At 35.7% G+C, this 25,010-nt stretch overlaps 1 protein-coding gene across 1 annotated transcript in view; it reads left to right on the top strand.

Moving 5' to 3' along the window:
- The first annotated feature begins 1,542 nt into the window (after positions 1 to 1,542).
- UST (uronyl 2-sulfotransferase) overlaps positions 1,543 to 25,010 on the top strand; it is a 374,901-nt gene continuing 351,433 nt past the window's right edge. The window contains exon 1 of the mRNA XM_003769536.4: positions 1,543 to 2,290. Coding sequence (XP_003769584.1) covers positions 2,038 to 2,290 — 253 coding nt within the window. The 5' untranslated portion in view covers positions 1,543 to 2,037. The remainder of the gene's footprint in view (positions 2,291 to 25,010) is intronic.

The raw sequence follows: 25,010 nt of genomic DNA, 5'->3' as shown, positions 1-25,010 counted from the left end.
AGCACAATCCATCTTTCTGATATAAATGTCCAGTGATGCTATATAGTTATGAATTGGAACACCACAATATTTAAAGAATCAGTTTCAGGTGACCTAAAGAACAATGAAGAATGTGGGCACGACTGGGTCGGAACATCTTTTCAGTAATGATTACATGCAAAAGGTGGTCTAACTATCATTTTCCTGAATAGAGTATGTTGATCCTTATGGTCCCACAAATCATAACTGTAACTTTCTGAGCCAGAGTGTCCTTTCCTGGGTTCTTCTCCTGATTCCTAAGTCGATTGTTATTTCTACCAAACATGCTGCTTCCCCAGGGCATATATGAAACCATTAACAATATCTCTACTGCAATTACAAAGTAGATTGGAAAACTGATTGGAGGGAGGATAAAAACAGAAACTATTTGTACATTATGTGTGCTAAAGAAATACCTATTTATGACCGTGTAGCTTGTCTCATTTTCCAAATTATGAATCAAAAGAACACACTTGAATGGTGATGATTAGAAAATGGTCTATTTCTGAAAAATTCCCTAATTTGGAGAGTAAGTTCGCAGGATTTCTTTCTATCATCACTCATTTCTCCTCCTTGAAGGAAAATGACTCTTACTCGAAACAGAACACTATCTTGAGTAGACTTTCTGGTGCAGCAGCTCCCTTGGTTTCACTTACCATTGTCTTTCACTTCTCCTAGGGAGAAAAAGAGCAGATGGATAGAGAAATAGGGGTGCATGGTTTGAGGGCTGGGAATGCAGGAGTTTCTTTTCCCTTTGCTTCCGCATACTTGAACAAGGTACTTCCCTTCTCCGCTCGTCCCAGCACAGTGGATCAGGTATACTAGACTGAGAAAGGGAAAGGAGATAGAAAGGGTACAAGGAAAACAAGAAAAGGATATTATCTCCTCTAATTCCATTCTTTTCCTTCTTCATCTCTTCCTTCATGAATTTCCAGGAAGACCTCATGATCCCTTTCTCCCCCACAGGATGCTGTTTAACTAGTCAAGAATCCTTTTCTCTCCACCTCAGAAACAAAGTCTCCTTGCTTCTCGTCTCCTTTCTTCAACCTTTTAGGCAAATCGCAGGCGTTAGGCAAGAGAATAAACTTCTTGGGTTTGAAAAACATCCTTTTTTTTTTTTTTTTTTTTTCTCTTTGAAGTTGCGGCCCTTACTCCCCAACAAGGTTTATGAGAGGGAAGTCAGCAGAGCCCCCAAGAGGTCGCTGGTGGCGCAGTAACCAAGATCAGAGTGAAGAGAAGGGGAAAGGAAGGGGGTGTGGGGGGTAACCTAAAAACAACAAAACCCAAACCCAAGAAAGTTTCTTCCTACTTGCAAAAAATGACTACCCCACTCCCCTGCGCCGAGGTAGTAATGTGACACCGAAACGAAACCCTGAGACACAAGCTGAGAGAAGGAGAGAGGGCGAGAAGGGAGAGGAGGGGAGGTGAAAGAGGAGGAGAAGGAGGAGGAGGAGGAGGAGGAGGAGGAGGAGGAGAAGGAAAACCCCTGTCAAGGAGGTGGAGCGAGGGAGATGGTGTCCGCCTCCTGTTCTTCCCTGCTGTTCTTTAGAGGAGCCTGAACGGGGACAAAACACGCTGAACTCGACACAAAGCAGGGGGGCACACGCTGGCGCTGGCGCTAGAGGCGAGCCCTGGGGGCTGGGGCTAGAAGCGAGCGGGCGGGGGAGCTCAGTCGCGGGGCCAGAGAAGCTGGTCTGGAACTCGGAGCCCAGGACGGAGCGGAGGAGCCTTGGAAGGAAGGCAGCAGCGCCCCGGAGGCTGAGTGTGCAGGGACACTCTTGGCAGGCAAGGCGGCGGCGGCGGCAGCGGCAGGATGGAGAGGAAAGTCTCCTGAAGAGCACCAGCAAACTTCAGCGGTGCCCTAGCTTCCCTGACCTCTCTCTTTCCGAGCTTCCCTCACCGCGCGCCTTGTCCTGTCTTTCCCCATGTGCAGCCTCCCGGCTGAAGCTCTCCTCTTCGCAGGCGGATGGGTGACCCTTTTCTGGCAGGGGCAGGCTGTTTGAGGCGGCGGAGCAGGCGATGAAGAAGAAGCAGCAGCAACAGCAGCACCACAGCAGCACCGACCCCTGGACCCATGTGGCCCCCCTGGGAGGAGCCCCTCCGGGGCCGGGCAGCTGGAAACGCCCCGGCTCCTTGCTGCCTTTCCTGCGCTTCTCCCTCCGGGATTACGGTTTCTGCATGGCCACCCTTTTCGTCTTCTGCTTGGGATCCCTCTTCTATCAGCTCAACGGGGGACCCCCTCGCTTCCTGCTCGACCTGCAGCAGTATTTGGGTAAGGAAAGGGAGAAGGGGACGCTGGGTTGAGAAAGTTAGAAAGGGTAAGGAAGAGAACAGGGAATGGGGTGCAACAGGGATGACTTCCCCCTTCTTCTAACTCCCTCCCCCTAAAGCTCGCCAGGTGTGAAAGCCAAAGAGCATCATTATGCCATAGCAACCAACCGTGGGACTTCCTCCTTTGCAGTTGTCCTCACTGAGGATGAGAAGGGTGGCGGTGGTTTGGGTTGACTGTGCCGGGTAGGCGGGAGGGAGTAGAGAACAGCAAACCCTTCCCCACCCACAAACTAGAACGCAGGCAGTGTGTTCTTGGCCAGGTTGTGCAAAGGAAGGAGGGTGGATTCCGCCTTCATATTGTTTGGGTCTAGAGTAAGTGTGTGTGTGTGTGTGTGTGTGTGTGTGTGTGTGTGTGTTTCTAACTCACTCTCCGCTGTCTAGTTTGCGCGTTCTCCGCATTTCAGCTTCACTGCCTACGCTCCCTCCCTACCCCGCCCTCAGCCACCCCCCGGCCAGGCTGTGTGAATGCAGTTTACATGTTGCATTCCAGTCTCTGCTCAGCTGTGGTTGCAATTTACCACCGCCGGGTCTTGCTCTAGCACGGTCTGGACACTTTTCTTCCCAGCAGCTAATTTGACAGGCTAAAACTGGCAACGCCTGAGGGTGCATTTTTATTTTATTTCATTTTGCTATGCACTCCCCTATCCCTGGCTAATAGAGTGTGAGTCTTTCTAGTCAATGGCAGTTCCGACTTTGTTTTGTTCTGGATCATTTTCACTGTCACAAGAAAATTTTTTGGTTGTTTTAAGAGACTGCTTGGTCCGTAGGGGAAAAGGTTTTCGAAAAAAGGAAGATTTTTTTTTTTTTTTTTTAATATTGTGTTTGCCCTCCCAGCTTCCTCCCACCTGCTCAGCCTTCCACGCTGCTCCTCTGCCCAGTCCTGGCTTCTCTTGTGAGTTTCTCGGGGACAGTTCAGTGCTCCAGTTGTGCTCAATTCTTCTCCTGGACTGGTGCAAGGGAGGAATGTGAGTTTCTAACAAAGTATGTGGCCAGAGGAGGTCGGGCTGAGGGGAGGAGGAAGCTCTGAGAGCTCTAGCTTCTTGCGAACACAGAAGAGTGATAAATCCGAGCAAAGCAAGTGTCATGACCGATAGTCTAGAGAAACATAAAGGGAAAGCGCAAGCAAAAATCTGAATTCAGATAAGCAAAAATGTCCTAGCTGACAACTTCCTTGGTTACCCTCTACTCCCTTTTTCCACTTCTCTCTACATTCATTCTGAGTAAAGCCACATATAGAAAGCAGGAGAGAAGAGGAAATAAAATAACCAGGAGGAAATGAGGTTCATCATTTCTCCGTTATTAAAGATAATGAAAGAGAAAATTGAGTGTCTTGTTTATGGAAATTCATATTGTAAAAAAGTTGCTTTTCTTTATGTAAGAACATTATGATAATGAGGTGCCTTTGAGATGTTTAGAGCAGGTGAAATGACAGTTGTGTAACTAAGATTCCATAATACATTCTTCATTAAAAACTCCATAAAAATATTGAGGTATAAGGACCAGAGATAAATTTCTGTTAATTCTTACTTTTAAATAACACTCCTAGTTTTGAAAAGCTTTTGAGACCCCTGTTTGTTCCTATCCAGTCAGAGTCTCATTATCAATCAAAACAACTAAGATTGCAAAGATGGTGAAGTGCTGTTGAGGTTTAAAGATTTTTCTCCAAGTATTTGGTGAAAGATGTATAAGAATGGAAATTTTAAGAAAAGTAAAATTCTATAAAAAAGAATGTGGGGTGAAGGAAGAGCACTGATCTTTGAGTCAAGGGATTCATTCCAGTCCTGGTTCTGACATTATGAACTAGTTATGTCGCATCAGCAAATTATTTAATTTCTCTAGGTCTCAGTATATTCACCTGTTAAATGGAGAGTCTCAGATGGCTAATTCTAGGTCCTAAATTTCATTATTTTGACTCAAGCTCAAGAACCATTGAAATTGCAGAGATCCTTCTACTTATGACAATAAAGCAAAGTTGACAATATAATGTGAAATGCTGAAGCTATTATATTATAGCAACAAAATCTTTCTTTTTTAAGTTTTATGTTTAGTTTATGGAACAAAACAAGCATTTCTATAACAGTTCAATAAGAAAGATGATTGTAAATGAAACTTCAAATCTGATCTGCTACAACTTGCTATTCCATTCAAATATACAGCAAAATTATTGTGTAAATTTTTAACAATATCTTTCAATATGTGATGGAAGCAATTAAGTGTGAAACTGGAGTGTTCAATCAGTAGAAACTGAAATTATCAAACAATATTATTCCCCTAAAGGATAGGAATACTAAAAGGTTGACTGAAGTGTAGATTGGGGTTGTAAATTGCTGACTTTTAATTATATTTCCAATTTAGGTGAGTTTGGAGGTTTAAAAAATGATACTGACAAGGACCACAAACAATATATTTTAAGCATAATTTGTTTAGCATTGTTGCAATTTACTATGCTCATAGTAAAATAGTTGTAGGAAAATATGGACTTTTGGTTTTCAAGAGCTCCAAAAATATACCCTTACTAGTATAAGGCCCCAAATGATTACAGAACAACCTCTTAATCTATGGCTCTTCCATTCTGTCATTTTAAAGTTTTACATTATTTTGTTCCATAAAACCAAAATTTGTAACAACAAAGATTTTTAAAAGGAGGAAGATAGTTCAGCAAAGACAACCAACACACAGACCACATCTGACACTATATTCAGTAGTATAAACTCAGAGTCCTCCAGCTCTGTAATGAAGGGGGGGAGGATGGTACATATAGTACATATAGTATATGCCTTTCTTTATACTTTTCTATATATGTCTTTAGGCCCAAACTTGGTCATCTAATAATGTTTCTAATAGTGAATGTTGGTTCAGCTCTGATTCTCTACCTTTCTTCATCTGTTTGCTAAAATAGTCAAAATCCCTTGACAAATTTTTTTTTGCAAGTTCTCATTAGAGAACTTTAAGGAATGTTTTTTGCAAGAAAGAATGAAGGAAAGAGAGGAGGAGAGGGAGTTAATTTATAATACTGTGCTCAAATTTATAGCTGTGTGGTCAAATCATCTATTCTCTCTGACCTTTTGCTTTGTTTTACTTGTTTTAATCTGTAAAGTGAGAATAGTAACATCCTATCTCCTAGGGTTTTTGAAAAAACAAATAGAATAATAGAGTGAAGGTACAGGTGAAATGTATATCTATATCTATATCTATATATATGATCAAATACGATAGCGTGTTTATTCCTATATAGTCATACTCCCATTATCAATACTCACAACTGAGTTCTTTATGATGGTGAAGTGTGTCTTTGAATAGAAGTACATTATTTTTATTATCACATCAAACATCAGGTTGGGACTTCAGAATGTTTGGTCCAAGAAAAAAACTTCAGATGTCCCACAGGTTAGGAGAGGCACTGAAAAACAGAGGTAACTGCTCTGCACCTTTTCTCCTACCCTTCTCATCCCTCTACAGGGCATGTAAAAAGGAAGGAAATGTCAAAGGAAAGGAAATGTGCAAGCTATTAGATGTTGAAAGAAGATAAAAGGGGAGGGAGACAAGTAAATACTAACAAATTTCTTTACCTCTACCCTACAAAGTGGTTGTCCAGAAAAGATCTTTTTGTGTGTGATCCGATTGGGGTTAAGTGACTTGTTCAGGATCACATAGCTAGAAAATGTTAAGTATCTGAGGCTAGATTTGAATTCAGGTCCTCCTGACATCCCTGACAGGAATGGTATTCTACGCACTGTGCCATCTATCTGTCTCAAGGTCTTTTTTTTAAATATATTTTTCTCAAAGAAGTTTCTGGGGCAGCACTCACTGTTTCAAAGTTGGAAAGGGCTTAGGGAAATCTTTTCTCATAGGACTGAGAAAGCACATATATGAAATGTATGGTAAGTATGTAGAAAAGTTTTTACACATATTTAAACCATAAACCACAAATGAGGTTTTCTCCAGAATTAAATTTATGATGCTGCAGTCTTTTTGCTACTAGCTTCATTATTCACGAGTTACAAATATATAAAAATCTACATTGAAATAAATAAAGTTAGCCAGATGGCTTACTACTGATTTTAGATGACTGGCATGTTTTAACTATCATCATGCTTTAGATGCCTAATTTCCCATTCTGTAAATTAAATTTGTTTTACTGAATGGAGTTGATGTCTCAAGATAACATATTTTCTTTTTTAGTTCTTTAATGTGGACTATTTAAAACTGAAAGCTTATCATTATGCTCACGACATTAACATATTTCTATTCATATAAAAAATCTTACTTAATTATTACTATGGCAACCACAATGTTGAGTCAAACAAATTATATTTTTAAAAAACACATCTTAAATGGTATTGTTAAATTGGCAAAATTGAAAGGCCCAAATTTTGTTTAAAGGAAAATGAACAAATATAGACTTCAGCTTTTATCAGAAAATAATTTGTTCATATCTCCAAATCCAATTTCTCAGATCACAGAACTTTAGAATTGTGAGCAACCTTAGATGCCATCTAGTAAACCTCATCCCTGTCCCCCACATATTTAGGATACCATTTTACAACTGAAGAAACAGGAGTCCAGAAAGTAGGCTTAATAGTTTGAAGGGCATGCAACTAATCTGTTGATTCCTTTACTTTTCTTTTCACTACACCCACACTGTTTTTAATGGAATACTTTGGGGACAAAAGAGTAATCTAGGTAATAAAGGGCAAAAAAGGGCTAAAATTATGAAAGGAAATTAATTTGATAAAAAGAAAACTTTTCGTGTTTTAAATATGGTGGTGTTAGAAATAATATTACATTCAAGCTAGGTCAGAGAGAAATGCAACTTCAGGGAGCTTTGAACAAGAAAACAAATACTGGTTTGAATGGTGAAAAACATTAGAATTCAAAAATGTCTGTAAGATTCATTGGTTGGAGTGTAGAGATAACTTTAAAATGTGTTGATATTTAATTTACAATTAAGATATTCATAAATTAATGGAGCTGTTTTAATATATTTAATATAAAGTTAATTATTTGAATACTATCTTAACTTCTTGAGGCTTGGTCTTTGCCATCAGTGCAGATCTAAAATATTGGAGAATTTGTTTCTGCGATGATAAAATTGAAACAATATTTTTTGTGTCCTAAAAGAAACCACATCTTTTGTTTCCCCTGTAGAAGCTGAATTATTAGTAACAGTAGCTTGCCCTCCAGCTGTGTTCATGTCAGTGATGTATAATTGAAAAAGAAACATTTATGTGGAGGAATAAGAGATATGATGAATGAGTTTATAGTAAGGAAAAATCTCTTAGATAGATTTCTTTGTAATTTTTCTTCTTTGTTATATATCAGAATTGGCCATGAGCAATTCTGTTTTACTTAAGCCTATTTTTCATTATAGAAACTCAACTAAAGGGTCTGTGATATGCAGGAAGCCTTAAATATGTCAGAAATGAGAATAATAATAATAGTCTGCAAATCTTGTTAATATTAGTGCTCAAAAGATTGTCCTTGGAGTACTGTAAAAGGCAGCTTCACATTGATCTAATTGTTTCATGCTTGCTCTCTCTAATTCCCCAGTCAGGTACCCTTCATGTAACTTCTTTTATTCTTCCTTCACCCTCAACCTCTCTTGCCCCCTTTGTTTCTTCTCTTAAGTAGTATATCATCAACATGCATTTAAAAATAATAACTAGTTGATGGAAGGGACCTCTTTCAAAGAATGTCCATGTCTTATATTTGAATCCTAGTTCACTTGGCATATTTAAAAAATAATTTATTGCATCTGTGCATTTAGGTCAGACATGGTACTTTATGATTTGTATCTTTTTTCTTTATTTCTTGTAAAATGGAGGGGTAATAATAAAGAATTTTACCTATTTTATGGAAGTCTATCTGCTGGGTATGAGTATAACCAATTCTTAAAGGTGGATGAGTGTGTCATAGACCTAGAACTAGAGGTGATTTCAGAGGTCATTTGGTTCAACTCTCTCATACTATAAATAAGGACACAGAGGTTAAGTAGCGTGCCCAAAGTAATATAAGCAGTTAAGTAACAATTAGGTTTAGAACTCGGTCCTCGGACTGGGCAGCTAGGGGGCACTGCAATGGAAAGAGTGCCAGACCTGGAATCAAAAAGGCTTTTCTTCCTGACTTCAAATCTGGCCTCTGAGACTTATTAGATTCTGGGCAAGGTACTTAACAGTGTTTGCTTCATTTTCCTCATTTGTAAAAAAGAATGGAGAAGGAAAAGGCAAACCATTCCAGTATATTTGCCAAGAAAACCTCAAATGGGATCATGAAGAGTGGGAAATAACTTTAAAAAAAAAAACCATCAATCACTCTGGAGCCAATACTTTTTTGACTATATCATTCTGCCTCCAAGACATTGTTAATGTGCAAATACAACACCTTCAGATTTGCAAATTGGAATGGAGTCGATGAGCACAGAAAAATATGTAAGTGTCTTTATGAAGGCCATCGTGGAGAAATAGATGTCAAGGGTTTTCATATAATTAAAATTCATGCATGATTCATTTGAAGTTTTTGTTCAAATAGACTTTCTGTAGATTTCATTTTACAACTTTTTCAGAAGAATTGGACAATAAATGATTGTTACTCTCTATTACAATGACATTATTCAAAGAGGATATGTTAATATGATTTCTGGAATGAATTGATTTTCAGTAGGCTGAATGTGTAGGTACACACTGACCCAGCAAGCAAAGGTTCCATAGGAAGTACAAAAAAAGAGTCAGGAGGTTGCCAGCTAGTTACAAAGAGCTTGATATGCTGTCAATTTGAGTTTTCTTAATTATAAAATGAGGGTGTGGGACCAGATGATCTTGATGTTCCCATCCAATCTGTGAATCTATGAATGCTTTGTAACATTACATTAATCAAAATAGCCAGATGTAGATTTAGTACTTTCAAGTACTTTGCTATTGTTGTTGCTACTGCCGCTGTGGTTATTCAATTGTGTCTTTTTGTGACCTCGCTGGGAATTTTTTTGGCAAAAATACTGGAGTGGTATGCTATTTCCTTCTTCAACTCATTGTATATATGAGGAAACTGAGGCAAACAGAGTTAAGTGACTTGTCCATGCAGCTTAAGTTTCTGAGGCCAGATTTGAATTCAGGGAGATGAGCCTTCCTACTCCAGGTCCAGCATTCTTTCCATGTGCCATCTAGCTGTTTTCAAGAAAAATGGGAAGTTAAAATAGATGATATCTAAGGTCCCTTTCAGCTCTAACTTTCTAAGAGAGCCCATTTATTTCCATGGCTACAACCCTTTTCTTTATGCTGATGACTGAAATCACTATCTTTGGTCTTTTGTCTCAACTCCAGCAGTGCTTTGGGCTTCCCATGTCTCATTTTCTTTTGTACCGTAGATATTTGTGTTCACATTTTATTGCCCTTACTACATTGTAAACATCTCAAGGGCAAAGATATCATTTTCTCTCTATCACACCTAATACTCTGTCTTTCAGATGATGGGTTGAATGAATTAATTTCTGGACACAATTTTTATCTGACATCCTGCAAAATCACATTCTGTATGAAGAACCCATGAGAAGAGAGAAGGAAGGCTTCTTTCCCTTACCTATGATTTATTTATATCTTATCTTACCTATACTATAACTGTATAGCTTTGATTTGTCTAACCCTCTCCTCCTCTAACCTGGACCACAGATTTTGCCTTTATATTGCATTAACCTATCCTCAAAGTTCAGCATCAACACATTCCAGGTTGAGTTTTTCATGCATTTATGTGAATTGGTTTGCCTTGATACAAGGTTCACTACTTTAGGGGAATTTAAAATTAAATTTCTCTAGCTGTATTATAATTTGTAATGACAAAATTGATTCTAAATCTTGAGTTGTTAATTTCCCATTTCCTATTTCCTGTCATTCCTCTTAACTCTTAACTCTGACCTGAGAGTAACCAGTTTAGGATGGAGAAGAATAACAGTTTATTTCTAAACCTTGTCCAGTGTCTCACTCAGGCAATGATTTGTCAGATTAAATCACATTTCAAATATGGCCTTAAGCTTCTTAGGAAAATGAGACTTTAGCATTTAATGATTCCAAAGGAGATATAGAATGACTAGATTTTTATCATAGGACACAGTGATGAGATGCCATTAAAATTAAGTATTAGTTCACCAGTATTTAAAATGTGATTTAATCTGACAAATCATTGCCTGAGTGAGACACTGGACAAGGTTTAGAAATAAACTGTTATTCTTCCCACTGCTACAGGTAGCTAGGTTGTATAATATGTAGTGTCAGACTTGGAATCAGGGAGATCTGAATTAGAATTCTGCCTTTGACATTTTCTAGTTGCAAAAGTTACTAAACCTCTGCCTGTCTCAGTTTCCTCATCTCTAAAACGGGAATAATAATAGCACCCAGTCCAGTGTCCAATGTCATTGCAGGAATAAAATGAGATAGATAATATATGCAAACCACTTTCCAAGGGGCAGCTAGGTGGTGTAGTGGATAGAGCACCAGCCCTGAAGTCAGGAGGATCTGAGTTCAAATCTGACTTCAGACACTCAACAGTTCCTAGCTGTGTGACCCTGGGCAAGTCATTTAACCCCAATTGCCTCAGCAAAACAAACAACTCCCTCCCACTTTCTAAGCCTTAAATTTCTCTAAAATCTTAGCTTTCACTTTGATTAAGTAATTATAATTTATTAACTATTTTAAATGAATGTTTAATTCAGACCATGGCAAGAGCATTGGGGTAGATGTAAAAAGATGATTCAGTAGAGATAGGTTTAAACACATCTGCTTAAAAAATAGCTTCACAAATAGAAAATAGGAGAATCATAGAAAGCAGCTTGGTTAAAAAGGATCTTAAGTGAATTGTAAACCCAATAGAGTCACCAGTGATAAGGCAGCTAAAAGGGCTTTAGAAAGGCAAAGCTTTCAGGAATATGAAGGTCATAGCATAATAGATTTGGTGATGGAAAATATCTCTGAGGTCATTTAGTATAATCCACTCATTTTTACTATTGAGGAAACCCAGGAAAAGAAGATTATTGCTTGTGACTGTAGATAGGAAGTGATAGAGGCAAAATTTGAATCCAAGTACTGTGGTACTAAGACACATTCTCTTTCCTAAACTATTGAGTCTATCCTATTCAGATCACATTTGGAATTTTGTGTTGAGTTCTCATAAACTGGAGAATGTCTAACCAGGAAGGCAATCAGAAAAGCAAAGAGCTCTGAGTCCAAATGATGTGAAACCCACAAAGTGAAACCTACAGAAAGTAGATAAAATATTAAAAAGTGACTTGTGTACAAATTTAAATATAGAAATATACTCATTGAAGAATTGGGAATGTTTACCCTAGAGAGAAGTTAGGGGAAGAAGATGTGATAATTGTTTTTAAGTATTTGAGAGGCCATTGTATAGAAGGATTAGATATACTTTGTGTGGTCCCAGAGGGCAGAACCAAAATCAGAGTGTTGAAAATACAAAGAAACAGATATCAATTTATATCAGGAAAAATTTCCTAACAAATACAACAGTTTCAAGAGGTAGTAGTTTTCCTTATTAGGCAGCCTAGTGACTGCTTGTCAGATGTTATAGTAAAGATTCCTTTTGGGTATGGATTACAAGATTTTGGAGTTTCCTTCCAACTCTCAAACTCTATGCTATAAATGTTTAAAATGTAAATATATCATATATCATTAATTTTGCCATTATGAAGATATCAAACATATGATAATTGTTTTTGGTTACAATCCTGGAGTGAATAAATGCTTTCCTTAGGCGTTTTCAATAGAACAAAACTGAATCCCAAAAAGTACTCCTGTAAGATCATCAAAGTTTAAGGCTAGCCACAATGAATAGATATGTCTATATGCATAAGAAAGTAGACTTTTGTTCTGGTGCTTAGTTTTATTTTTTTAATGCTAATCAAAGAAGATCTTGTAACCATCGCCATCCTCAACACCTCAGTGTCCTACACAGTGTGTGTGTGTGTGTGTGTGTGTGTGTGTGTGTGTGTGTGTGTGTGGAGAGGGGGGTGCAGATGTATTGATCTTTGAAATGAGATTGGGAACAAAGTGATAGCCAGAAGTTTAGCTGGTGTTACCAGGAATTTTCTACCTTCTAAGTCAGATAGCTGTCAGAAACTTGAATCAGCACAACATAATGGAAGACAGAAAGAGAAAAGACTTATTCTTAGTCTGAGAAATTGTTTGGGCTTCTGTTGGCTCCCCAGCTGAGTGTTGTGACTCATCATGATGGCTATTACTTAAAAAATGTGCCTGCTCTTGTTAAGTCCTTAGAGAGGTTTTCTAGCCATTTTATCTCAGGAGATTAGAACAGAAAACTGGAGATGCATCTTAAAGAGTTGAAACCCATCATCTAGGAGACAATGACACAGAAACATAGACTAATAGAAGTGAGGCAGAGGTTAGTAGAAGTGTAATGCCTAATAGTATGGTTACATCACTAATGGATACTGCCAACTCTATAGTCAGAAGTATGACTTGCCCCTAAAACACACTCCCTGGCCATCAACATTCACGATGTGTGCCCTTTCATACATGTTTTCTGGTCTTATGTGGTTACCTTTTCTCAACTAGTAACATAGCAACACGTGAAAGAGTATAAGCCTTTTTTACATTGGGAGAACCTATTTTCTTGATATATAATTTCTATGCTGTTTGATTAAAAGGTGCTTTTGTTTTGAATCAATGTGTTATCAATGAGAACTTGTGAGTTATGGTTTTGAATAGGTGTTTTGAATCTGAGTTAGCTTCTCTAAGGGCAGAAGTATGAGAGAATGATACCATTTAAATAGTACATTGAAACATGAAACAAATATTTATTTCTTATTGGTTAGTGAAAATAGCATAGGACTGGAGTCACAAAGTTTGAGCCCTGACTGTCTTTAATATTGGTGTTATTTGGGGGAAACATTTGATCTTTTTGAACCTTAGTTACTTCCTCTGAAAAAGCTAGAGAATTTAGTTTGACCTTACAGAGAGACAGCGACAGAAAGACAGAGATCCATCTTTCTTCTTGTTTCCTGATGCTCCAACATATTCCATTTCTTTTACTCAGCTCTGTTATTAGAGTTGAGAAGAAAGTAATACTCAGGAGCTTAGCTGGTGTTACCAAAAATTTTCTATCTTCAAAATCAGAGAGCTGTCAAAAATCATAAAACTTGAATCAGCACAAAACAATGGAAGAGAAAAAAACTTACTCTTAGTCTCACTGTATAGGTGAAAATTTAGATACTTATAAACATAAATTTAGAATAAGATTTGGATTTGAGCCCCAGTTTTGCAGCTTTGGTCTTCTGCTATTGAATGAAATTTGTTGAGGATGTATCAACGTTGATGTTGTAGCAGCCTGACATGGGACATAGAATATTAGACTTGGATTTGCAAGAAAAGGATGCAAACCTTAGCTGTGCTACTTGCTAGCATGTAACTTTGGGGCAGTCAGTCACCAAACATTTATTCGATATCTATTACATACCAGGTATTGTACTAACCATTGGAGATACAAAGAAAAACAAACACAAATGTCTCCTCTCGAGAGCTCATCACCTGGGGGAGGCAGTGTGAAAGCAACTGTGTGCAAAAAAAAAAAAAAAAGATACTTACAGGATAAACTCAAGATAACAGAGAAAAGGCACCAGAATAAGGAGGGATTGGAAAATAGTGTAGAGGTTGGGATTGTTAACTGAAACTTGAAGGAAACCAGGAAAACTAGGAAGAGGAAGCAGAGATAAGGAGGATTGTTATAGTCATGGGGATGAGGGGTAGGGGGAGCAGTCAGTGAAAATACCTGGAACTGAGATATGAAAGGTCTTGTTTTTGGAAAAGCAAGGAAGCCAGTGTTACTGGATTGCTGAATAGATCAGAAATACAAAGTTTAAGATAACTAGAAAGGTTGGGGTGAGGCAGATTATAAAAGACTTTATATACCTTACATAGGATTTTATATTTGATCCTAAAGATGATAGGGAGCTAGTGAAGTTTATTGAATAAATGTGACCAAGTCAGATTTGTACTTTAGAAAAATTAATTAGATAGTTTTCTTATCTATAAAATAGATGTAATAATGCACTAACTACTTCACAGTTTTGTTGTGACTAACAAATAAGAAAATATAATATATGTTTAGGGTTTATATACTCTTCCTTAAAAATTATGTACATTATTAAGGATTTCCTTGTTTACTCACAGTAGTTTCCTAATCCTTCTGAGGATGTCTCTTGCCAGACATCCATTATCATAATTAGTGGTGCAGAAAAAAAAAAACCAAATAATTTTCTTTTATATCTTAACAGTTATTCCCTTTCAATAGACTTCTTTTTCTTCTCAAATCTCTTTTGAACTAGCAGATGCAATGACAATCACTGTCCATATGGAATTCTTCAATTTCCCATCTAGATTTTAGGAATACATTTCAAATTTGCTTTTTGTTTCTTCAAAATTATTTGCATTCCTTTCCTCATAATTAACACAAGTAGGTCATGGTTAATAGCTTTAAAAATAATAATGAAATTTTTCTTCTTATCTAAGATATGGATTCTAGGAAGACAGACATCTTATTCTCATCTTATTCAAGTTGAGGCCATTTTTAGATTAAAAGTTCAGCTATATGGTTTCTCTTTAACTCTAGGACCTTAATACAGAGATTCTTTCCTTCTCAAAACCACACTGATGTTTGAACCCCATTTCTTATTGTCACTGAAACTCACTTGTTGCACACTAAACACTTCTTAAATCATTTTGGTTATCATATCATATCCACCCTCAACAAAAAGAAATGTTTATTCTACTCTGCCTCTTCCCATCTGTGATAAGTTTCTGCTTATAGTGCTAGAAATTTTGCATACATTGGTAAGAGATATTTAACAAAAGTAATTGGTATTTTGCTTATAAAGCAAATTCTTCTCTGAAGAGATTTTTTTTAATGACTGTAAAAAACTGGTGAAATTGACTCATCTTCTTGGAAGCCAATATGCATGTTAAAAGAAAATAGACACATGATAGTAGATCTAATTCAGCTTTATGGAACTTATGTTAGAAATACACATCTGTTTGGTAGGATATGTGTATAAAATCATATGTAGCATTTATTTATCTAGAGAGGAAGTCATTAGGCCCACTTAAATAGTAGAAGATGAAATGGTTAGTTTAGAGGTAAGATGTTTACTAGGGTAGTTGGGCATTCACATATACATGTCTGCCAGACTGACAGGATAGCTGAAATATAGTCATACTTTTATAGTTCCAACCCAGAATAGCTGTCCAAAGAGAGAAGAATGTTGACATCACTATTATACCAGTTTGTGTAATTTTTGATTTATACTTATCATTCCTAAAAATGTTTTGTGCATTTGGAAAAGACATTAGCAGAAATGTTTTTCTAATGAACATTACTAAAGCTATTTATAAGGATAGTAGCACTGGACTTGGAATTAGGAACATTATCTTCCCAAGTTCAAATTTGGCTTCAATCACATATTAGCTGTATGACTCTGGGTAAATCACTTAACTCTGCCTCAGTTTCCTCACTTTATAAATAAATAAAATATTGTAAGGGAAGTACAAAGCTGAGGAAATATTATTTTCAGCCAGTGTTTCTGATAAAAGTCTTATTTCTAAAATATATTAAGAATTGTGTTAAATTTACAAGTATACAAGTCATCCCCTAATTGATAAATGGTCTAACAGAAAATATTCAGATGACAAAATTAAAGCTATTTATAATCATATGGTAAAATGTTTTAAATCATTATTGATTAGAGAAATGCTAATTAAAACAGCTCTGAGATACCACATCACACCTCTCAGATTGGCTAAAATGATAGGAAAAGATAATGATAAATTTGGAAAACTGGAACACAAATGCATTGTTAGTAGAGTTGTGAAATGATCTAATCATTCTGGAGAGCAATTTGGAACTATGCCTCAAGGCATATAAACTGTGCTTATACTTTGACCCAGTAGTATCACTACTGGTTCTGTATTCTAAAGAAATTGTAAAAGAGGGAAAAAGATCCACATGTGCAAAAATGTTAGTAGTGTCTCTTTTTGTGTTCCCACAGAATTGGAGAATGGCTGAATAAGTTGTGATATATGAAGGTAATGAAGTATTGTTGTTCTATAGAAATGATGAACAAGCTGATTTTAGAAAGGCCTGAAAAGATTTACACGTACTGATGCTTAGCAAAACAACCAGAACCAGGTATACAATGTCCACAATAACAGCAAGAATGTATGATGATCAGCTATGAGACTTGATTCTCAGTGATTCAGTAATTCATGACAATCCCAATAATCTTTGGATAGAAAATCCCATCTGCATCCAGAAAAAGAACCATGGAGATTGAATGTAAATCGATACATGCTATGTTCACTTCTTTTTTTCTGTTTTTTCCCCCTCTCCCCTGGGGTGGGGAGGAGAATAAAACTCTCTTTTGTTCTGATTTTTCTCTCCCAACATGATTCATAAAGCAATGTGCATTAAAAGTTAATTAATTAAAAAAAGAAAACCCCAAATTGGATTATGAAGAATTGTGAACATCATCATCATCATCTTTGATTTGTGAAGGTTAATAAATTTTCACAATTCAACAACACTAGAAAAGCTTTCATTCAAAACTACTAAGTTTAGGAATAAAGAATTATGGGTAGAGAGTGAAACCAGGAAATCTTCTTTTTCAGTGCAAGTTGTCTCCTTTTCTGCAATTTATAGTTTTTGAGTCACGTAAAGCATTGAGAGGTGATGCAATTCATTTAGAATCATGCATTTTGTATGTGTCAGAAGCAAGAACTGAGCCCAGATGTTCTTGGCTCCAAGGGTGATCCACTCTCTAATAATCCAGAAAAGTAGGCACTGTTTTGTACTGCTGATGTCTAACTACATTTTGGATCATTACACAGTGCAAAGAATATGTTTCTGTTGATGTTAGAGTTTCAGTGTATACGGTATGTGTTTAGATATGTTGTTAGGTGTTTCCTAACTTGGCAAAAATTCTATATTGGCTAAAAACTGCTTCTGGATGATGGGTAGGCTGGCTGGCTTCAAGTTTCATTTATTTTGTGGCAAAATGTGATATCTTGCCAGATATAGATACAGATAATTTTTTCTGTTATTTCTGGCTTCCTGATTAGAACAATTGATTAACATTTTCATAATATGTTTCTCATTCTTATAAAGCATATTGCTCACAATTTTGCTATAGTAAGATTTAAAGGAATATTGAAATATGTGTTTTCTTATTGGTTTTGTATTCTTACCTTACTTCTCAAGTCTCTTCTATGCTCTTTTTATTCCCTGGGTGTGTTTGATCAATCTACCTCTGGCTGTCACTGAATATGTAGAGGTGAATTTCTTAATTCTAAAACACTTTACTTTGTGTGACACATTTGTTAATTAAAAGCTGTATAGAATACATTTTTGTGGATTGAATCATATTTACCTACTGGCAGTTTTAGTTTGGGAAATGTTCAGTTTTCATTTATAACTGAGCTTTAATTTCTAGTAACTTACTTTGAAATAAATTCTGTATCTTCATTTTGGGTAAAAGTACAAAGATATCTTTAAATGCGTGAGTTCTCCTGCAAGATTCTTGATAGTTACTCTCTAAGTTATTTGTAGAATTAAAAAAGTATCATATGCTCATAGAATTAGAGATGGTAGGACTTTTAGAGGACAGTCTGAAGTTCTCTTTTCAAATTTCAGTATGTTATATCAAAGTTTATTGTTGTTATTGTTACTGTTACTATTTTTAATGCAGATTTTGAACCCCAAAGGTGAAAAGTGACTGGTCTCAGATACTACAAGTAGTAAGGAATAGAGTTAAATTAATCTAGGTCCTCTGAATATAAATCCAGTACTCTTTCTTCCAAATCACAGCATGTTTATTCAGTAGAATTCCTTGATTACTATTTTGAATTGTACATGACTTGGTTATCTGAATGGTGAGAAAATATGATCCCATTTAAAATCAATTAAGAACATCAAAAACTTAACAGATAAAAAAGTAGCAAAAATCAGTTTTAATATGGAAAACATATAATCTCTCTTAATAGTTAACCTCCAATTAATTTCTATTGCTATTACTATATTCAGAACCATATCACTTCTTGCTCCTACTATTACAATATCTTTCTAACTGGCCTCCCCAATTACTATCTTCCCCCTCCAAATCCTTCTGCACACTACACACTGATTAATTTTTATAAAGCACATCTTATCCTATTACTAAAAACCCCCATAAACAATTCCTTATTTCTACTGAGGTATAAAATCCTTAAGCAAGCATTCAAGGCACTCAGTGATCTCTGTTTCAATCTAACTTTAAACCTTATCTCGAAGTCCCGTATTACTCATCACTTTTTGTAGACACTTGACACTTGACATAATCTATAACATCCTTCCCCTCATTTCTACCAGTCTGTTTTCTAATCATTCTTTTATCCATTAAATACCACTTCTCACCTTCATGAAATCTTCTGTTATCTCTCTAGGAAAAATAATTTCTCCTTCTTTGTAATTTCATTAGTAACTTTTTTTTTGTTATATTCTCATCCTTAGTTTAGGTCATCAAATTTGTATTCCATTTGTGTAGATTTTTTATTTTATTTGCCAAATTGTAAGCTCCCTGAAGACAGGCCTACTTCTTAATTAGCTTTGGTCTCCTGTAAGTGCTTGTCACAGAGTCCTGAACAAGGTTGATTGTCAGTGTTTGTGGAATGAATGAATGAATCTATAATAAAAATATATGAACTGAAACATTCAATTGCTTTTCTAGAGGTAAAGCTTTTTCAAATGATAAGAATATTCCTTTACTGTTTTTCTAGATAGTTTGAAAAACTTTATAGATCTACTAGATAATTAATTATCATGCATAAATAACATTCAGATCAGTAGATAATTTTTTCTACATAGTCAGCAAATAATTCACTAGCATTAATGCATGAATAAGTGAGTTATTCATTAATTACTAATTCACTAGAAATGTCTTGTATACAAACCAAACAAGATTTTTTAAAGTTTATTTCCAAATGACTTGTATGGAACTCTCAAGTGGTCTTTGCTTGTCTATCTGGAAAACAAAATCCTTATAATGTAACTACTTAATTTTCTAATTTTAATTATTTTTTCAAATGTTTTAAGTCCATCTTCTGAATATTTGAAATCCCTCTCATTTAGGATAGAGGATTGGACTTGAAGTCATAAAGACCTGAATTCAAATCCTCTCTTAGATACCATACTATAGCTGTGTGACTATGGGAAAGTCATTTAACACCTGTCTCAGTTTTCACATATGTAAAATAAGAGTACTAACAGTACCTTACATATTTTTTTTGGAAGATCCATAAAATAATATGAGTGAAACACTTTGAGACTCTTCACAATGCTACATAAATGCTTGCTATTGTTATTTAAGATTGAGAAAAAATTTAAGTAGTACCATTAATAATTTTGTAAAGTCTAACATGTCATCTCAATGTTAGCTTCTGTTTCTAGGAGACTATTAGAGCTCAGAGTAAATCAAGATTCTTATTTCTGGAATTATTAATTATTGTTTTCTTAAATATGTATTTGAAATTAGTAATGTACCAAGAAAAGCTAATTTAAACCAGGAAATTATCATTACTTTAACCAAATAAGAATTCTGAAAATAGCTTTCCTAACTCTGCTTACTCTCATTTTGTAGAATTAGAAGGGACTTTGGAGTCTCAATACTTGTATTTTACATTGAAGAAACAGAGACCAGACCCAGAAAGCAAATGACTTGCCCAAGATCTTCTATGTCAGTATAGCATGTCTCAACTTTTTTCTATCTAGTTATATATTAATACCCATGTCTCTCTAATTTAATCAAGAAACTTTAAAGAAATATTTTGGAATCCACTAGTAGTGAACTGCTTAAAGCAGAGCTGGAGCTTGCACTGTCAGAGTAGTAACCTTTTGTGATTTCATTGTCAATACAGATGACACCTATCCTGTTCTTTCTTTTATTCATTTTTTCTTTTATTCATTTTTTTCACTCTCAACTCTAACTCTCCCCAAAAAATTTGTTCTGATAAGATGAAAGCACTATAGGAATCATATAATTATCTCATTTTATAGAGAAAGAAACTGAGGCACAGAGACATGAAATGACTTTCCCAAATCACACAAATAGTAAATAACATATATAGGGTTTGAAAGAAGGTCTATTTTTTTTAAACCACTATCTATTTCTATCTCCCTGAATTCAAGGATCTTATATTTTATAATTTTAAAAAATTTTACAAAAATTATTTTAGACTTATTACAAGAATGGACACAATAGGATACTAAGGACATTTTTAAGGTTGAAAGAAAGTTCTGAACTTGCTACAAAACATGCCCTATTTAATTAACTTGAATTGTCATGAATCACAAGTATTTTGTGGTTAGAAAAAATCCATCATCTCCCAACAGACTTTCTGGCAATAACATGACTAACTCCAGATCTGTCCTAGTATCCTTACTTATATGGGTAAATAATCAGAGTTCCTGCTTTGTAGATTTAGTCTTCAAAAGTCCAGAGTCACTTCCTGGCTGACTTCTATGGAATTCCTTCCATGATGGAAGAGTTGTAATTTCTACCTTAGGAAAGGATGTATGAATGCCATTAAAATTACAGGCCAAAATGTTTGTGGCAGCCCTGTTTGTAGTGACTAGAAACTGGAAAATGAATAGATGCCCATCAATTGGAGAATGGTTTGGGTAAATTGTGGTATATGAATGTCATGGAATTTATTGTTCTGTAAGAAATGACCAGCAAGATGAATACAGAGAGGCTTGGAGAGACTTACATGAACGGATGCTGAGTGAAATGAGCAGAACCAGATCATTATATACTTCAACAACGATACTGTATGAGGATGTATTCTGATGGAGGTGGATTTCTTGGACAAAGAGAAGATCTAACAGTTTCAATTGATCAGTGATGGACAGAAGCAGCTACACCCAAGGAAAGAACACTGGGAAATGAATGTAAACTGTTTGCATTTTTGTTTTTCTTCCTGGGTTATTTTGTTTTTTACCTTCTGAATCCAATTCTTCCTGAGCAACAAGAGAACTGTTCAGTTCTGCACCCATATATTGTACCTAGGATATACTGTGACATATTTAACATGTATAGGACTGCTGCCATCTTGGGGAGGGGATGGAGGGAAGGAGGGGAAAAGTCGGAACAGAAGTGAGTGCAAGGGAAAATGTTGTAAAAAATTACCCAGGCGTGGGTTCTGTCAATGAAAAGTTATAATTATTTTTTAAAAATTACAGGCCAATAAAATATTGAAATAGGAATACATCTCCATCTTTATAATGTAGATCACTGGGAAAGTTAGTTTTATACTAGAAATTTGCTTTGTAGGCCAACTTTGTTGGAACCATTAGACTATGAGTCCACTGAGAACACATGCCATCCTTTGCCCTTTTTTTGTATCCCCTGCTCTTTGCAAGTGCTTGGTATGTAGTAGGCACTGAATAAATATTTATTTATTATATTTTGAGCTTCATAAAAAACAAAGAATACTAATTTTAAAAGGATTTCAGACAAATTATATTGGAGAACTAAAATTCCATATCTTTTCATTTTAATTTATTGATATCTACATATTTCTCTTTTTTCTCTTAGAATGAAAATGCATAAATATTAAGTGCCTGATATATTTTTCAAGTAAAAATGAGTTAGTGGGTTTTGAAAATAACAAAGAATGCATTTCTCCAACTATACAGGAAAAGAAGTATTCAGCCTCAACCCCTTGGGTAATACTATGATCGAGTCTATTTTTTGCAATGCACGTGTTCTTTTCCTCTTTAAAACCTTAGGAAGTGGAAAGTGAATATATGTATTTGTATTAACACCCAAGTATATCAGTACAGCTCTTGGAGTCACAGTATCTGGCTTAGGGAACCCTTCTGAGGGTTAAATGGTGCTATCTGCTGCAAACTTGGAAGCTGGTGTTTATGTTCAGCAGGCTGCTGAGTAGAGGAAGCAGAGTTCACGAGCTATTTTTGTGGGCAGATTCTACATAGCAATCATGTGCATGCAGATACCTTCTTTATTTATTTTCCTTTTTCTAGTCAAGGGAGACTGGTGAATATGCTCCTCTTATCATTCCTATTCTTATAAACTCTCTTAATTTATACTGGGGGCTTTCTGAATCTGGTTTACACCTCTGATTAAGAAAAGGGCAGAGAAATCAGTTCCAATGGAGCAGTAATGAACTGAACCAGCTACACCCAGTGAAAGAACTCTGGGAGATGACGAAGAACCATTACATTGAATTCCCAATCCCTATATTTTTGCCTGCCGGCATTTTGGATTTCCTTCACAGGCTAATTGTACAATATTTCAGAGTCTGATTCTTTTTGTACAGCAAAATAATGGTTTGGTCATGTATACTTATTGTGTATCTAATTGGTTGGTTATCCTGCCATCTAGGGGAGAGGGTGGGGGGAAGGAGGGGAAAAATTGGAACAAAAGGTTTGGCAATTTTCAATGTTGTAAAATTACCCATACATATAACCTGTAAATAAAAACTATGAAATAAAAAAAAAAAGAAAGAAAAGGGCAGAGAGACTGAATGCATTCAGCCAACAAAACTGATTAAACTCATTCATTTGCCCTGTTCAGCTTAATATAATTTTTTTCTCTACAACTATCCCTTTATTCTCCACCGATGAATTAGAGTAAGCCATATCCCTAAAACTAACTTTTTCATTGTGTCCTAAATCAACCCCAATCCCTGTCTAACTCCTGTGGGACTGTACTCCCACACTTATCTCCTCCTCCTCTCCTACTGTCTACCTCACCTCTTTCTCCAAATTAGCAGTCCTTCCCTTTTGTGGAGTGGGCAGGGAACAATTTTCATTTATCCCTTCTATATTCCTTTAGCTAATGACATTTTTTAAACAACTCATTTTTTTTTTTAACAACTCAATATCTCCTCCACTTCAATACCTGCTTTCCTCAATTCCTTGTCAAGATGATTTTCCTGCCCTTCTCCTTTTCTCACTAAAGCAAAATTCTCAAAAGTTAGCAAGGACTTTTTGATTTTATTCTTTGTTCTCATTCTCCTTGGTCTTTGAGATTTATCATTGAGACTATTGTCACCACTGTCCCTTCCTTGAAATTTTTCCCTTGTTTTCTATGACCCTATATCATCATACATCTCTTCCTACTATCTCTTTGTCTATCACTCACTTATTGACTATGGGGTGTTTTAACTTTTAGGCTCCAGCCATAACTCAGAGACTATCCACTAAATTGAAGAGGCTTCATTGAAGAATTACCTCCATGGGTGAAATTAAGGGTTTTTTTTAAAGGGTTTCTTTATTCCTTTATTCTCTTATTATTCTAATCTAGGTTTTTATTTCTTCATATCTCAATTAATTATCAGAATCTTTTATCTGATCTCCCTACTTCCAGTGATTACAATAGAGTAATCTTCCTAAAATATTATACTTATCATGTGACTTTCATGGTTACCATATTGCAGTGCTTTCCCACAACTAGTGGATCATGTTGAATTCACAGCCCTTTAAAGTAGGTACTGTTATTATTCCCATATGTTTAAGCCTTGCCTCCTCGATGAGATTATTTGATCCTCCATAACAGGGGACCAAATCTAAACTCTCTTTTTGTGATATCACAGCACCTAGCACAATGTTTTCCTATCTCAGTAAATAAAAACGGAGTTGAATAGAAAATACATTTAATTGATTTAATATTCTATGAATGATTGAAAATGAAAGTTGATGCAGTCTATCAAGTGAGGTAGCATATGTAAAATACTTTGCAAACCTTAAAGCATGGTTTAAAAGCTAGATATCAATAATTTCCATTTTCAGCTTTGATAGAATGTCAATTAAATGCATTTTTCAGATAAAGCCTTATGATCAAAAGTCATGGGTAATAGTAGGTGAACATTTTTCATTTAATAAGAACGGGAAATCTAAAAGAGCCTTAATTATATAACAATTAATCAGTGTCCATTATTATGTATATTCACAATAATATAGATGGTATGCTCATTTGGTTCTAGAAAGAAATCAATTTTTTGAAAATTAGAAAACTCCCATTTGTATCTGATCTATTATTTTCTTGCTGTAGTTTTCATTTAGTCATACTTGAATGTCATAGAAGTTATATATCTCCCCCCCCATCCCTCCCACCCTTTCTCTTCCCTCCTTCCTTTCTTCTTTCCTTTCTTCCTTCCTTTCTTCCCCCCTTCCTGACTTCCCTCCTTTCTTTCCTTCCTTCTTTTCTTATGTTCTTTTTTCTTTCCATATATTTTAATACACATGGTACATCAGAAAATTATTTCACCCTTAAAGTCAAGATCTTATCTTTAAATAACAGAATGTTATTGTGCTAAACTAGAACAGTAATAAGGTTTATTTCAAATCTTTATGTCTTGGTTTCAAGTAGAGGCATGTCTTCTTTTTTTTCATTTAGCCATTTGGTGAATTTCATTTTCCTTACTTAAATCACTAGGGATGGGATCTTCACTTTAAGCTTTATTATAGACATTTAGAGCTAAAAGAGGCTTCAGAGGTTACCTAGTCCAACTCTCTCATTTTATAGATGAAAAAACTGAAGTAAAAAGTAAAGCAAATTACTTAAATTTGAAGGGCCAGAGGTGGGATTCAAGCCT

Source organism: Sarcophilus harrisii, chromosome 4 (genome assembly GCF_902635505.1).
Source record: "Sarcophilus harrisii chromosome 4, mSarHar1.11, whole genome shotgun sequence".
Classification (NCBI taxonomy): domain Eukaryota; kingdom Metazoa; phylum Chordata; class Mammalia; order Dasyuromorphia; family Dasyuridae; genus Sarcophilus; species Sarcophilus harrisii.
The sequence above is the reverse complement of the archived record's forward strand: the minus strand, read 5'-3'. Positions and strand labels throughout refer to the sequence as shown.